We start from the raw sequence: 15,473 nt of genomic DNA, 5'->3' as shown, positions 1-15,473 counted from the left end.
GGGGGGGGAGGGGGTGGGGGGGGATGGGGGAGAGGTGGGGTGAGAGGGGTGAGTGGGGGAGGTGGGGAGAGGTGGGGGTGCGGTAAGAGGGTGAGGGGTGAGAAGTGGGTGGTGGGTGATGGAGAGGTGGGGTGAGGAGGGGTGAGTGGGAGTAAGGAAGGGAGAGGGGGAGGGGAGAGGCAGGGGAGGGGGAACGACGGGTGCGGGGTAGACAGGGTTGAAGGGGGAGAGGTGGCTCAGGGCCGAGGACCTTAGACTGAGCTGGAAGGAGCTAGAAGCCCCCGAAGGTCTGGGCCCAGGTGATTGGGAGGCGGTGGGCCCAGCGAGGAGGGTCCTTCCAGCAGGGGAAGGGGCGGAGGGGAGGCTTGTCTCAGAGGGGGGTCCCTGAAAGGCCAGCTTCCACCTGGGACACAGGCTTGGGGCAGTGGACCGCCCACAGGGGACAGGCCCTCCCTGTCCCCCACCCCGGGAGCCATGATTGCTTTGGCAGGTAAGGTCTGCAGAGATTGGGGGGGGGGAGGTGGGGGACGCCAGACCCCTCCCCCTGCCGCCCCTGCCCTGCCCTGCCCTGCCCGGGGGCTCGGGCTCCCCCTTCCCACTGAACCTGCAGACCACTCCCCCACTTGCCCCGATTTCCTCTGGAACCTGATGGCACGAGGCTGCTACCTCATCACCCCCGCTCCCCGAAACCGCTCCTCAGAGCACACCTGGCCTGTCCCGGGGGCTGCGCGCCTGCGACGGGGCCCAAATGTACACCTGCAGGGTACCGGCCCGGCTCTGACGCCCGTTCGCAGTGCGTGAACGGGGGCTGTGCGTCCACCTGCTGGGCCGGGGGCCACCGTGGGGAGGGCGCCAGCTTCGGTGCCTGGAGGCTCCCTGCTGGGGGGAGGGGCGGGGCTGGTATACAGCAGGAGCCTCATAAAGGCCACGGTGCACTGATCTGATAAGGAGCGTCATTGTTGGTGTGTGAACCAGCTTCCCTCGTGAGCACTCATGAGCCCCAGAGCCCGGGGTGGGTGAGGACACACTGGGGACCCCAGACTCTGGGAAGAGGCCCAGGCCCCCTGGAGGGGGGCCCACAGCCTGCTGCTGCCCGCCCAGTCCTCCCCACCTCCACCCGGGGCTGGGAACGAGGCCGGCCACGTGCATCCGGAGCCAAGGCGGACGTCACAGGTGTCCGCTAGGCCTCCCGGGTCACTAGGTCCGTGTGAAAGGCCACCGGCCTGAAGCCCAAACACGCGCTTCGCCCTCCCGGAATGGGGGGCGCCTCGGGACCGTGGTTCACCAAGAGCAAACAGCAGTTTGCGCCAGAGGAGGGTGAGCGAATGCCGGTGTGTTTGTTTTCCCATCTGCAAATGGCCTGGGAGGGGGCTGGCGGAGCGCGGGGGGCCAGTCCCGAGCCGCCTGCAGATGCCCGGACCGACCCACCACCCTGGGGTCCCAGCTGCCCCTCCCGCCGCATGACTTCCTCCCAGCCCTGAGCATCACATACCCCGTCTGGGTCACGGGGGACCTCTGTGTGACAGCTCAGGACTGTCCTGTCATCTGCTGGGAAGAGGACAGGACAGCCCTCCCCCCTCCTCCCACGCCAGGAGGATCCGCCCCAAACGAGGACAACGCCTCGGTGCAAACCCCCGCGCGTGGGCACCCGTCCCTCGGCCCTGGCGCCCTGCCCGCCCCGGGAAGCAGGCAGACACCGCACTGGGGTTTTACCAATTTTATTTCTAGACTTTTCACGTTTGTCTTTTGTTTTCTGCTGGAAACGTGCCGGTGACACGCCTGTGCTGGGAAATGCCGCCGTGCGCCACCAAAACACAGGCCACAGCCGCCTCCCCGCCCCCCACCGCCAGAGACCCTCACAGACTTGCTGGTCACAGGACAGCCTCTGCTGTGCTCCCCAGACCGGCCGCAGCCTTTGGCCTTGGGGCACACACAACGTTCACCCCCTCCCAGGACAGACCGTCCCTCCAGGACCCCGCTGGGTTCACACACAGATGCCGCAGCCAGAGCGTTGAGGTAAGCAGAGGCGGTGCTCCTGCAGGGGCGGGGCGGGGCGGGTTCGGGGCCTGCCAATGGCCTGGGAGCACGCAGGCTGACCTGGCCGGGCACGGGCCGCAGACGGGGCAAATCCTTGGAGGGGAGCAGCCTGCTGGGCGAGTCGGGCACACGGAGCGTCACCGAGACCTAGAGTCCTTTGAAATTAGCATCATGCTGTTGAAGAGAGCAACACAGACAACGCGGGGACAGAATGACACATGCCACACGGCCAGAGCCGCCGGCCGGTCCCGAAGCCGCTGCGGGCGTCCCGGGCCCCATGCACGCGGCGCATTCAGACGCGCTTGTTACAGTAATAATAACAATGCAACTTCCATAGCTACACGCAGAGAACGACACAGCTGTAAAAACTACAGTGGTGGCACGTCCCAGGTCGGGGGACAGCCCAGCATCACAGGCGCGGGGAGGAGGCAGCGGACGCGGCCCAGGGGCCCATCCCGCCAGGCCCGCGCGGGGGCCCCATCCGCGCATCTGTTCGCCGAAGCGGGAGGCCGCGGGTCAGACGGGGCCTGAGCGCCTGGTCTGCACGTGGCTGAGAGAAGCATGAGGTATCGTGAAACGGGGCCTTTTTGGAATAGAGCAGTAATCACATTAAGTCAAAATTGATCACATAAAAAAAAAAAACTACAAAAAAAAAAAGGCATCCTTAATACATTTTTCTATGAGAAAATTAAAACTAGAACATGGCAGTATATGACATCGTAAAACAAAACAAAACAGAACAGAACAAACTGATCCTCCAATAGCAGCAAACAACGTGAAAGAGACACAGAGAAGCAAAATGTGAATCTGTTTCCAAACCGGGTGCTGGGAAGTCATTGGTAGCAGCGAATCAGGAAACGGAGCGGCAGCCGTGCCCGTCGCGTGGTCCGCCCTCAGCCCTCCGCGCCTCGCGCCTCGCACCCTCGCCAAGCACCAGCCCTGCGCCCTCGCCACCTGCTGACAGCCCCGACGCAGTCGTTACAGAAAGGTACACAGCCAAGATGTGCAAATTGTCTAGGGGTTGCTAAACTTGTTTAAAAGGAGGGGACCAGGGGACAAGAATATGTTGGATCTGAACTTGTTCCGAGCACACTAATTTTCCACCTAACTGACGCCTCTCAAACTGGGGTCCCGCCCTGGGGACACTCCATACTGTGTTTTTTCTCAGGACTTCTGTTCCCTCTCCTATAAAAAAGGACCTAACGGTTATAAACTGTACGAAACCCATAACACCAAAGGCAGAAAGGTGTGTGTGTGTGTGTGTGTGTGTGTGTGTGTGTGTGTGTGTTTACATGTTTACATCAAGGGGAGATTACATTACTTTATAAATCATACTGGCCTTACGAACATCCTCTGCAATAAATATTCTTTTTAGCCTTAACTATAAATTATATATTTTAGTGTTTAAAAACCTTCCTAACCCTTAAACTACACCTTCTCTAGGTAAACCTTTAAAGGCCCCTACTTTCAAACACCAGTTGGCACCAAAGGTTTCCTAAACTGCCACTACCCTACAGAGAAAGAAACGCATCATCCTGGAAATGTAAGAATGCACTTCTTGACCGGAAGCTTGCCTTCGAGAACATCCCTTCTCACTAACTCCACAGCGACATGCACTTGCTTCACAATCCCGTCTGCACACAAGTACGGGAGTATTCCCAAACCATTCCATTAAGAAACTGCCCCCCCTTCCACACACAACATAAACACAGAGATTCGTTGAAAGTGCTTTGAAATGGAATGGTTCTAGAATATCGAGAAGGAAAAATGGTTCTAGAATATCGAAGAAAAAAATTGCTTCTAGAATATTAAAAAGAAAATGGTTCTAGAATATCGAAGAGGGGAAAATGGTTCTAGAATATTAAACGCGAAAAACGGTTCTAGAACACTAAATAGGAAAACGGGCTCTAGAACACTGAAGAGGAGAAAATGGTTCCAGAACATTAAACAGGGGAAACGGTTCTAGAACATTAAACAGGAAAACGGGCTCTAGAACACTGAAGAAGAGAAAATGGTTCCAGAACATTAAACAGGGGAAACGGTTCTAGAACATTAAACAGGAAAACGGGCTCTAGAACATTGAAGAGAAAATGGTTCTAGAAAATTGAGAAGGGAGGGGAAAAAAGGAGCCATAGATTTCACCTGGATGTGAGTAGGCTGCGGGTCTGTGGGGTGAAAAGCCAGCATCTCCTAGTAACTACAAAAATATGAAGATTATAAAAATAGAATATATTACGTTGCTATTGCGGGTTCTTTTTACGGTAGCGCAGGCTGGAAGCGGGAGCTGGATTTCCGTGGCCGCCGCACGCCGGCCACCCGCTCCGGGTCGGGCGGAGGGCGGAGGGAGGGGCTAGTAGGCAACCACGCGGTGCCCTGTGCCACGCCACCGGAGGGGACACCAGCCGCTGACGGGTGAAGAGGCTGCTCGCCTACCTACGGGATAGAATGAATGCGCACAAATGACTTGGGTATAAAGTGACTACATGCACGGGCGAGATGCGGGCTGCTGGACCCGCGGCCAGGCCGCGCCCTCCGGGACGGCGAACACGCCTGCCACCTGAGCTCCTCTTCTAGTTCCGAGCTGGCTTGTTGGCTTTTGTCTCGTTTTTGAAACGTTTTTCTGCTTTTTGCTGTCGTTTTGTATTAAACACATAAAGAATGGAATCGAATCCTCCCCTGCAGATGCGCTCCTTGTGTTAATGACTATTGTTACCACATAGAGACACAAACACGGTCGTATGTAACCTAGTTGATTATGGGGTATAAGAGCCTCTATTTTGGTAGCACAGCCTCCCCCACCCCCTCCCCCCAGCTCAGGGTTATGCAAATACTATTTTTTTTTCTCTCCCTTTTTTTTTTTAAAGACACTTTCTCGGGTACTTTTTTTTTTCTTTTGCTTATGTCAGAGACAGAAGGGAGAAAGAGCAAAGGGAAAAAAAAAACCGACAGGAAAGGAGAAGGAAGCTTTTTCCCTTCTGGTCGTGACCGGTCCTGGCGAGGAGCGGTCCTGTCCAGGGAGCACCCGGGCCGGCCCCCTCCCGCGCCGCGCATGCGCCCTCAAATGTTCACGTCTCGAACGTCGGTGGGTGTGCAGGCCAGGTCGGCCTCCTCCTCCTCCTCCTCCTCCGCCGCCGCCTTGGGGTCCAGGCTCTGCTGCTGGGCCTGGCGAAGGCTGGACTCGAGCAGGCCTTCGATCTGCTCCTGGCACGCCCGGAGACAGTCCTGGCCAGACAGGGGACGGGGGACAGGGCGTCCTCAGGAGGGGCCTGCAGCCGGGCCCTCCTGCAGACCCAGGGCCGGGGCCACTCTTGTCAAAGTGAGGCCGATCTAGAGCACCCCAGTGGGGCGGGGCCGCCGCCCAACCCCCAGGACCCACCAGCGTGGGCGCCCTGTGCCCACCTGGTACCTCCCTGGCCTGTCCCGAGGCCCCCCAGGACCCTGCCCCCCCTCCCAGAATTCCTCTGCCAGGCTCCAATCCTGGCTCACTGGTCCCCCCCCGGCCCCACCACTGCCCTCAGCGAATTCAGCGCCATCTGATCCGGGACAGAGAGGCCCTCTGAGCCCTACTCTGGGGACTTAACCTCTGCCGTGTCAGCCCTCGCGGTGAACCCAGCCTTCCGTGATGAATGGCTGTCAAAAGCGTTAGGCCGCGCATGACTGAGAATGAACGCTGGGTGGCCCGGGGAAGGGGCTAGGTGGGGACACTCAGACCCTTTATCCCCGTTCGGTCCTCACCCGCTTGGCCTGCACCCTGGGAGACACACTGGCCTGGCCCAGGGTGCACCCGCCCCGCAGCCCTCCTCTGCCAGCGATCACCCCAAGTTCTCGACACCCAAGAAGAATCTTGGGAGACTTGGGGCCTCTTGTGGGCTCCCGGTGGCCGGTCTCCCAGCAGCTTGGGAGTGCAGGGCTCAGGCCGTCCCGTTCCAGCCCCTGGGACGCCGCCCTGGGGCTTCTGTTCCGGAGCCAGGCACTCTCCAGTCCAGCCTGGAAGACAGATCTGAGCCTTTCCCCAGAGGAACAGGCGAACCTCGGCCCACCTGGGAAGGGTGCCGCTAAATGGGTGTCCACTGCCCCCAAGAAGGGGATCGAGGCCAGCAAAGGTTCTGCGTGAACCCCTGGGGACCGGCCGCGTGTAGGGAGCAGCATGCTCTCCCGCAGAGGGCGTGCCCGCCTCTTCCGTATGCGTCCCATAGGAAAGCGGGGAAGGTGTCGAGAGCCAACTTTACAGCCGAGGAAACTGAGGCCTGAAAGGCCTGGTGTGGGACCCAGGGCAGAGGGGTGCAGGCAGGGGACTTGCTTCCTCCTCGTGGCCACTTGGACCTGCAGCCTCGGCCCAGAAGAGCCGACTCTGGCAACCGGGAGCCAGCGCTGAGCAAGGGCAGACGCGGCTGGTGGCCCGGAACCCACAGCGCTCGGCCACTGTGGCTTTCTGCGTCTGGGCTCAGCGATATTTGTCGCCGGGTAACAAGACTAGCAAATCTCAGCCTCGACTGACTTCTCCCCCTTCCGTCAGCTGAGATCGTGTTCCAGATCTAATTGACACGATCTCTATTCAGATAAGGGGTCGAGTTCCTACAACGAACGGTCTGGTGCCCAGCACCGTCCGTCCGTGGTGTTCCCCCCTGAAGGACGGGGCAGGGCTCACGCTACCAGGGCACCCCATCCTTCTGTGGGGGGGGGCCCAGGAAGCACTGAGACCGAAGGAGGCTCCTCTCCCCCCACCCACGGCCTCCAGGAGCCGCCTGCTCCCAACAGAGAGATGAGCAAGAACGTTGCCTCCTCCGGGGAGCTGGCCGTGCTGGGCAGCCTGGCTTTCCTTCCCTGAATCGTGCGGGGAGGCAGCAGCCGCTAGGGCCTAGACGGAGTCTCCAGGCACTCGAGGGTGGGCCACCAGAAAGCAGCCCGTGTCCAGCCGGACCTGGCCCGGGGTCAGGGCGGTCACCGGCTCCACCCGGCACGCCCAGCGGGGCCAGGGGCTGACCTGCCAACCTCGAGGTCTCATCTGATAAAGGCCACAAACCCTTGTAATTGTTGTTTTCACCCTTTCTTTTAAGACAAGAAAGGAATCGGGAATGAAACAATGGCATTTTTGAAAAGGCAGATACCGCGACTCGGGCTTGGGCCGTAGCAGCCGCAGGCCCTCGGAAAGGGCCGTAAAACACAAGGTTGTCTCCACGGGCCATTGTTGCGTCTGGAGGCCTCCGGGAGCCCCTTTAAAGCTTCCATCTCGAGCCACCCGCATTGTTGTGCGGACAAAGCTTGACGGGGCCACAGCTCCCCTTGCCATCAGGGCACGGCTCATTGACGGGCCTGCCCTGTGGCCGCTCTCCCTGGACGGCCCACCCGGAGGGGTTTATGGCTCCTGCCTGCGCCTGGGAGCCAGGGGGCGGGGGACCCCGGAGACCGGAGGACCCTCCTGGCCTGCCAGCACGAACCGAACCGGGAGACGCCTGTCCTTCCCAAGGAGCCCCGGGGTGGGGGGGGGGGGAGGCTGACACCCAGTCAGCCCGGGCCCCATGCGCCTGAACACGGGGCATCCCTGTCCCCCCATCACGTGTGGGGGCACGAGCCACGGCATTTCCCATCGGGGAACTGCGGCTTCGGACCCCCAGGTACCAGAAGTTTCTAGGATGCGGTGGCGGCGTCACCGGTCACTTACCGCGTCGCACTTGATCACTTTGGAGAGGAAGCGGGTGAGGCGCGGGCAGGACAGGAAGCTGTTGGAGCTTCCCAGGTGCAGGCCTTGCACGGCGGCCACCACGCTCCCCGCTGCCACCATGGAAGGCGGGTTGGAAATAAACTTCACGTCTGCAGCAGGAAGGGAGAGAGAGGCGCGGGGCTGTGAGCAAGGGGGGCTCCACGGGACCCGCGGTCCCACCAGTCCCGCATGCGGGTCCAGCCTCTGGGCCAGGCCTGCAGTCCACCCCGCTCGAGCTGCGACATTCACTTGAAAACAACAAAAAAGCAAACGGAGGAAACCGCCATCGGCAGAGACAAACTGCAAGGGCCTGTGGGAGGGGCTCGTCGCCGCTGGAGCCTGGGACGCGGGGCTTTCTGCATTCTAAAAAGTGACAAACTGGGGCGCCAGGGGGGCTCAGTCTGTTACGTGTCTGACTTCAGCTCAGGTCATGACCTCACGGTTCGTGGGTTCGAGCCCCTTGTCGGGCTCTGTGCTGACAGCTCAGAGCCTGGAGCTGCTTCAGATTCTGTGTCTCCCTCTCTCTGACCCTCCCCTGCTCACACTCTGTCACTCTCTCAGAAATAAATAAAACATTAAAAAAAAAATAAAAATAAAAGGGACAAAGTTATAGGGGAGAAGGCACCGCTGCTGCAGGGCCGCAGGGACTGGAGCCGCCCCAGGCCCCCAGGGACCCAGCACTTGGAGGTGCGCACCGGTCTCCTCCCCCAGGGCCTGTGGGGGGGCAGGGGTCCCCGCGGGGGCACCAGACGCTTGTCGTCTATTCACCCTCTTCCTGGGACACTCACTACTCCCCCCCCCCCCAGGCACAGCTCTCCTAGGGCGAGCCCGGTGCTCCCTGCACTTGACACACAAAGACGGGAAAGCAGCAAGGATGTTTAAGTGGCCGCACGGGGCCCCGCGGGCTGCCATTCTGTGACACCCAGCCGGGAGTTCTCGGCGGGGGGGGGGCACCGAGCTCCGCATCTCGATCAGGGGCTCAGCCCCTTCGCCTCATCTCACGCGCACGGGGATCCAGGACTGGGCTGGGTGAGCTGAACACCAAAGGAGGGGCCCTCGTGGGCCCGGGTGTGTGTCCCCAGGCCCAGCCGAGGCTTCATCCTGGGAGCAGACGTCGGGCTGGGGAAGAAAGGAGCCACCCTGGAGGGCGGCAGAGCCCGCCGCAGGGCTCCGTGGAAACTTGAGAAAAGTTGTTACAGTCCCAGCAACAACTTGGCTGGACCTTAGACTCCCTCGTCTCAGACAGGTGGCCCACGTCCCCCTGAAGTGTATGTGTGCGTTTGTGGTGCAGGGCTTAGATGTGTAGGTAAGGCGTGTGTGCGTGTGTGCGCGTGCGCGCGGGCGGGGCTTATGCATGCAGATAAGGAACCACCTGTGCCCTCCGACACTTCCACCCGGTGCCCCGTGCAAAGAGCTGGGGCCACTGCAGGTGTGACAGTGGAGCCGCGCAGGATTGCGGACCTTGCTAAGACCCATTCGTTAAGCTCAATTCTCTGCCAGCTTCCAAAGCACTGGTAGCTTCTTCACCCGACCCACTGCCACCCCCTGAGAGGCTCCGGCGCACACGGTCGTAGGCCCGTCAGCAGGAAACCGAGGGCAGCGTGGGTGATGAGCGTGCATGTGCAGACATGCAGGCGCCTCAGTTTGCAGGCACACAGCGCGGAGAACAGAGTCCCAGCCCCACGGTGCCAGGAGCGGGGCCCCTGCCCTGCAGAGGACAAAGCTGTCTGTGGAAGCTTCTGCTTACACCTCCACCCCAGGCCAGCCTGTTGGCGTTTTCGAGCCGCAATGATGTCCCTAAGAGAGTGCTCCTCTTGTGACCGAGGGCTCGGCTGTGCCTCCATCACGTTGCAACTGTGCAGGTGAGGAGTCGGACCGAGAATCTTTCCAAGGAGGGACCTGGGTGGGCAGGTGACGCTCGCGTCTGGCCCGCCTGGCGGGAGGCATCGGGGCCCGGGGTGGGGAGGGGGGCTGGTGCTTGCTAGGGTGCAATCTTAGAGGCCCCGTGCCGGCAGCCGGACAGCCAGCACCAAAGCCCGCTCACAGCCTCTGTACCAGGTTTGCTCATCTCCCTGCCAGCACCCCACGAAGGCTACACACCCCACTTCCCCGGGGCTCTGGGAGAGGGGGAGCTCCAGGCTGCCCTGGCAGCCCCGGGGGGGGTGGGGAGGGTGTGTAAGAACCATTCCTTGCATGATCTCCAGGAAGCTGCCATTTCTCCGAACCACTTTCAGCTCCTTAAAAGGCTGCCTGGAAGTCTCCAGAGGCCGCTTGCTTCTGAGGCGCCCCAGCCAGAGAACGCCTCCCGGCCTGCTCGAGGGGCTGGTCCCTGGAGGCCGAGGGGATGGCCGGGGGAGGCTCCCTGCCCGTGCCGGAGGGCCAGCACAGCCGCCCGCAGATCCATCCCGGCCCACGGTGTCCCCCCCCCACCCCTTGGTTGGAACGGCTCAGAGGAGGGGGGTTCATGCCTGGTGCAGGAGGAGGAGGCTGGGGAGGCTGGCAGAATCTTCCCAACTCCCGCCTGACCCAGAAACCCCGGCCACCAGAGCAGCCAGGCGTCAGGAGGGTGCGGGTGACGTCGGCCCAGGGGCTCTGCGTGCGGCTCCTCGGCAGGGAGTGAAAGATGCCAACCTCCCCACTTTGATGCCACGTGGCCCTCCGACGGGATGAGCCCCAAACAGATGTGACAGCTGAGGCCCGACCCGGGGCAGAGGTGGCCCAGCGTGGAGCTGGCTGGGATGGGGACATGGGTCCCCAGGCAGGTCTCCTGGGCTCAGTCCATGTGATCGGGGGGAGAAAGAAAGCAGGCAGGGGCAGGGCCGGGGCCAGGGCAGTGTCAGGCAGGGGCCCCCAGGGACCATTCTGAGCCCTGCAGCAGGGAGGGAAGACTGATCCGCTGCTGCCAAGCACGGCAGCCCAAGCCCAGGCCGACTGAAGCCCCTCCCAGGGTTGAGCGGAGCCCAGCAGGCAGAGGCACCCCGGGCGGGGCCTCTGGTGGCCAAGCCGTGCTGCTGGCCGCCCCCACACGAGGGCTGCTGCTGGCCGCCCAGAGAGCACGTGGTGCAGGCACCGCGGGCCGGCACTCCCCACCCCTGTAGGCGCCCCTGGCAGGTGGCCCAGCCCGGGAGAGGCCAGAAGGGGGCCCCTTGAGGACATGGGGAAGGACTGGTGTGTGTGTGTGGCGGGAGGAACGGGAGTGGGGAGGCGGGCTGGGCAGCCGAGGTAAAACTTCTCTCAGCACGGAGTGGCCAGGGCCCGGCCAGCCTCCGCCACCTGACCCCAGGAGGGCACCCCCACCCCATCTAGCCCCAGCGCACAGCCCAAGTCCACTGCTCAACAGACCAGGGAAACAGGAGCAGCTCTGAGAGCAGGAGGGGCCTGGGGACCAGCTCTTCAGGTGGGGGAAACTGAGGCAGAAGGCAAGAAGCTCCAGCCGGGGCACCCAGGGAGATGAGGGGGGCAGGACCCAGTGGGCCTACCTGTGGCGCAGAGGGCGACGAAGGTCTGCGCGTGCTTGCGGATGATCTGTTTGTTCTCCTCGGCCACGGGCATCTTGGACAGGAAGTGCTCTATGAAATCGTGCGGGGTCATGGCGGCCAGGTTCCACTTGAGCTTGTTGACCAGCAGCAGCTCCATTTGCTGCGAACGTTGGGTGACCCGGAGTAAAAAGAGGTGCGGGGGCAGCCCCTCGCCCCCACTACGTGAGCCCGGCCCAGGAGAGAAGGGAATGGAGATGTTGGGGGCTCAGGGGGTGGGGGAGGGCATGCCATCCCAAAAGAGGCCCAAAAAGAGAAAGTGACGCGGAAAAGGCCAACTGTTCCCAGATCAGGACAGAGAAAGAGACCCCACACCTGGAACGCAAGACCTTGTAAAACCAGCGCGGGCCTCCCGCGCCGTGGCCGCTAGAGGGCGCGCGCCGCCCACTTTTCGGCCGCGCTAGGGGCGCAGGCGAGTGGGAGTCGGAGCGACCGCGAGTGGTGGGGCGCTGCGGCTGGGGGGCTGCGGGGGTCGCGTCCGCTCCTCGAGGGGGCCCCAGCGGAGTGGCCGCCCGCCCGTGGGGCACAGGGTGCGTCGGCGGCCCGCGCGGCCTCCTGCTCTCCGCACCTCCCCCACCCGCGGGGTCCTGGGGGTCCTGGGGGTCCTGGGGGCGTCGGTGGGCGGCGGGGGTCCCGGGTTACCAGCAGCTCGTCAGGCCGGATGGAGTTGTCGGTGTAGATGCACAGCTTCTCGGCCGTCAGCGGGATGGTCTCCTTCATCTTGGAGGCCACGAACATGCAGGTGGCCCCCAGCAGCTGCAGGCGGCTCTTTTTCACGGGCTCCAGCGACAGGAAGCGATCCAGGTAGTTCATGGCCAGCGGGAAGACCTCCTCCTCGCACTTCTGCTCCTCGCAGACCTGCCGGGGCACGGGCGCCGTGACCGCCTCCGCCCCGCGCCCTCCGCGGAGACCCCGCACCCCGCACCCCCGGGCTAGCGCTCGGGGCCGCGGGTCGTCCCGAGCGCGCGGCGGGCCGGGGCAGGGGGCGTCAGAAGCGGCGGCTGCCGCGCCCCCTCTCCGGCACGTCCCCGGTGCCCACCCACCCCGAAACTGAAAGGGAAAGTCCCAGCGAGGCTGGCACGGTGGGGGCGGGTGTGGGCACGGCTGGCGGCATGCGCCGCGCGCGGGCGGCCGGCCCCGCGGACCCCGGCCCGCGTGGGTGCCCCGGGGTCCGCCGGGCCGGGTCTTGCCCCAAATGGGGTGCGGGGCCGCGGGGCGGGCGGCGGGGCTGGGCGCCGCGCTCACAGCGCCTGCGAGACACAAAGGTGGCGTCCCAGGCCGCCGCGCCGCATTTCCCCAGACGTCATCTTTTCAAAAAATATTTAAAAATATTAAAAAAATAACTGGGTACATAAAAGACCCCTGAAAATGACCCTCGGGCGGACCTTTACCCAGGCCGGGGGTCGAGAGCCCGTTGCCGACTTCGGGGAGAGCCCCAGGAATTCAAACTCGGTGCCCCCCCCTCCCCCGGGCGCGGGCGCCGTTTCCCTCTCGCAAGGGCACCACGCCGCACTTTCAAAAATTATTTTAAAATATCTGCGGGTCCCCCGGGCGCCCACTGACGGCCTGAAAATGTGCCCCCGGCCGCTGGCTCTCTTCAGGCAGGTACCCCAAGCCGAGACCCCTGCAGACCAGGGTCAATCCTCAGCGTCTTGGGGGCCACGCGACCTTGCAGCTCGGCGTGCTCTCCGGCCCAGGCTGGCCGTGCGGGGCGCCCCGGGGCTCGCAGCTTGAACAAAGGGGCCCCCTCTTCCCGAGCGGGGTCCCCCCCAAGCTGCCCGCGCCCCGTCCCCGCGCCCCTCCCTCCGGTTCCCGGCGGCCGCGCGGCCCCTCGCGGCGGCCCCAGTGCCTCGCCGGCCGCTCCCCGCCCCCACCCTGCCCCCAATTATTAATAAACACTTTTGCTTCGCAATAAAAGAACAAAGATGGCGCATAATACTGGCACGAGCGGCCCTTGCATACGTGTCCATGGATATTAATTTAAAAATCAAACCTGTGCCCCCTCCGCCTGGAGCAGGCGGCTGGCGGCCGTGCAGCCGGAGAGGAGGCGCAGCGGGGCTCGGGCGCAGGCAGGGGCCACAAAGGGCGCCCAGGCCACCGGCCCGCACCCTCGAGCCCACCGGGGTGCCCCTGGCATTGGCCTTCTCCCCCGAAGGGACCCCCCCCCGACCAACCCCCCCCCCCCCGCCAGGAGAGGGAATCTCAATCGACCCCACCCCCACCTCCTACTCGTTCAAAAAACACCCGCAAGATCTATATATTGTGAAAATGCGGTTCCTAGCAACACCCCGGCAAACTTCAGCGTTGGGGTGGGAGAGAAGGGAGGGAGGCGAGCGGCAGAGAAGCGTGGCTTCGGCAACAAGTTGCAAGAACGTCCCGGGAAGGCGGCCGAAGCCCGTACCTCCAGCATCCAGGTGGCCACGATCTTGCGCATGGACGGCAGGACCTCCTTCTGCACGCACTTGAAGTAGGACACGGAGGGCGCGCAGGTCTCCTCCGCCTGGAGCATGGCCCGCAGCACCCGGTCGTTGAGCAGGTTGGCATCGGGGTACGCCCGGCGGATGGTGTCCACCTCGCAGCACAGGAGCTGGTGTGCCATGGCCGCGGCGGTGCTGGGCGGCCTGGGGGCGGCGGAGGGTCCCGGTCGGTGCGCGCTCGGCTCTGGCTCCCGCGGCCCCGCGCTCCCCCGAGCTCGGCTGGCCCTCGCCGGAGCGCGCGGACGCTGCTGCTGCTGCTGCTGCTGCTGCTGCTGCTGCGCCGACAGCCCTCTGGAGGCTCCAGGACTTTGCAACTTCCAACAAAACTCCCCTGTAGTCCGTGTGACGTTACTGTTGTTAAGCAGAGATCAAAGCCGGGCAGAGAATGGGAGCGGGCGGGGGGAGGGGGCGGGCGCAGGGGGAGGGGGCGCGGGCTCCGACGCCCGGGAGCGCAGAGGGGCAGAGCCCAAAAGCCATCCCGGAGGCGCCGCGCCTGCCCCGCGGCGGAGTCGCCCCCGAAGCTCGGTTTTCATAGAAATGCAAATCGCCCGAGGCTGCCTTTCTCCCCGCCGGGGAAGAGGGGTGCAAGGGTGTCTGCCCTTCCCGAGTGGGTCCCCTGGGAGTGGGTGGAGGTGGCTCTGCAGGGGGGGACCATGGCGGGGCGGGCCACACGCAGCCAGGGGAGAGCGCATGGAGGGGGGACTCTGCGGCTCGGCGACACCCTGTATACGAGCCGGGAGAATGGGCGCATTTCCGAAAACGCCACGAGGGCACCCACGGGCGGAGAGGGCGCCAAGGAATCTCAGCGTCTACATTTTCTTTCATTTTCATTAACACGTGTAAATTCCGGGATCCATTTAGCACTCAGGGACGGGGAGCAGGGTCCCCCACCCCGGTGGAGGCTTCATTCCCGCGCCAGGGGGGGTCGTTGCAAATGCCTGAAGGGGTATCCCTGAACCCTAAAGGCATTTCAGCCTAGCATGAGCTCGCTCAAAAAATAAAATAAATAAAATAAATGCCCGAAAATTCCAGCAGCAGCCCAAGATGGTGGCCAGCATTTCCTTCATCCTGTCCTCCCCGCCTGGGGGATCTGCGAACCGCCTACCTACCTTGGCCAGTACATCCTTTTAGGGGTCCCCAATCCCCCCAGACCCCACCCCCGACCCGGCAATTCCACAGCTAGAAAAACACCCTGGATGGAAGGCTGCATAAACAGGGGTCTCTGTCCTGCCTCATTTTTAAATTAAAAATAAATTCAATCGCTGGAAATATGCGTCTGTCTCTGCCTGTGACAAGACCACCGGAAGCTTCCTAATTGGTTTTGCGGGGAGTGTGGACCCCGCTGCACCTTTACAATCAGCCCCGGGCTGCGTTCGTGAGCTTGTGGGGGGCTGGCAGAGGCTGGCAAAAATTAGAATAACTGCAAGTTAAAGAAATGGGTGTATTGATCTGGTTTTAAACAAAAGTTATATTCGTGGTTATACCAGAGGGAACCCAATGTTATCGCTAAACTAATATAAAAGGACACAGAAACGTGGTCTTTAAAAAGTTTATAAAAAATATTTAGTCTTCTTTGGGTGCTTTTTTTTTTTTTTAATAAAAGGACATTTTTCCCAGTCTTAACTTTTAAAAAAAGTTTTTACAGTACCTGCCCCCGTTTAAGAAAACTGTTCATTTATTTCCCTCTGAACATAGTCAAGTGTCATCAAACCGCCGTATCCT

The 15,473-nt window shown here is 62.2% G+C and overlaps 1 protein-coding gene across 1 annotated transcript; it reads right to left on the bottom strand.

Annotated features, from left to right (window-relative positions):
• Nucleotides 1-4,927: 4,927 nt before the first annotated feature.
• On the bottom strand, nucleotides 4,928-14,096 carry CCND1 (cyclin D1). Its single transcript, XM_039235370.1, has 5 exons — nucleotides 13,676-14,096; nucleotides 11,917-12,132; nucleotides 11,218-11,377; nucleotides 7,700-7,848; nucleotides 4,928-5,259 (listed from the first exon to the last, which is right to left on the bottom strand). The coding sequence occupies exons 1-5, from the start codon at nucleotides 13,871-13,873 to the stop codon at nucleotides 5,095-5,097; spliced, it is 888 nt and encodes a 295-aa protein (XP_039091301.1). The 5' UTR covers nucleotides 13,874-14,096; the 3' UTR covers nucleotides 4,928-5,094.
• Between the last annotated feature and the right edge of the window lie 1,377 nt (nucleotides 14,097-15,473).

This window comes from Hyaena hyaena, unplaced genomic scaffold (genome assembly GCF_003009895.1).
Source record: "Hyaena hyaena isolate Hyena2069 unplaced genomic scaffold, ASM300989v1 scaffold_98, whole genome shotgun sequence".
Taxonomy (NCBI): domain Eukaryota; kingdom Metazoa; phylum Chordata; class Mammalia; order Carnivora; family Hyaenidae; genus Hyaena; species Hyaena hyaena.
This window is presented reverse-complemented; position numbering and strand designations above follow the sequence as displayed.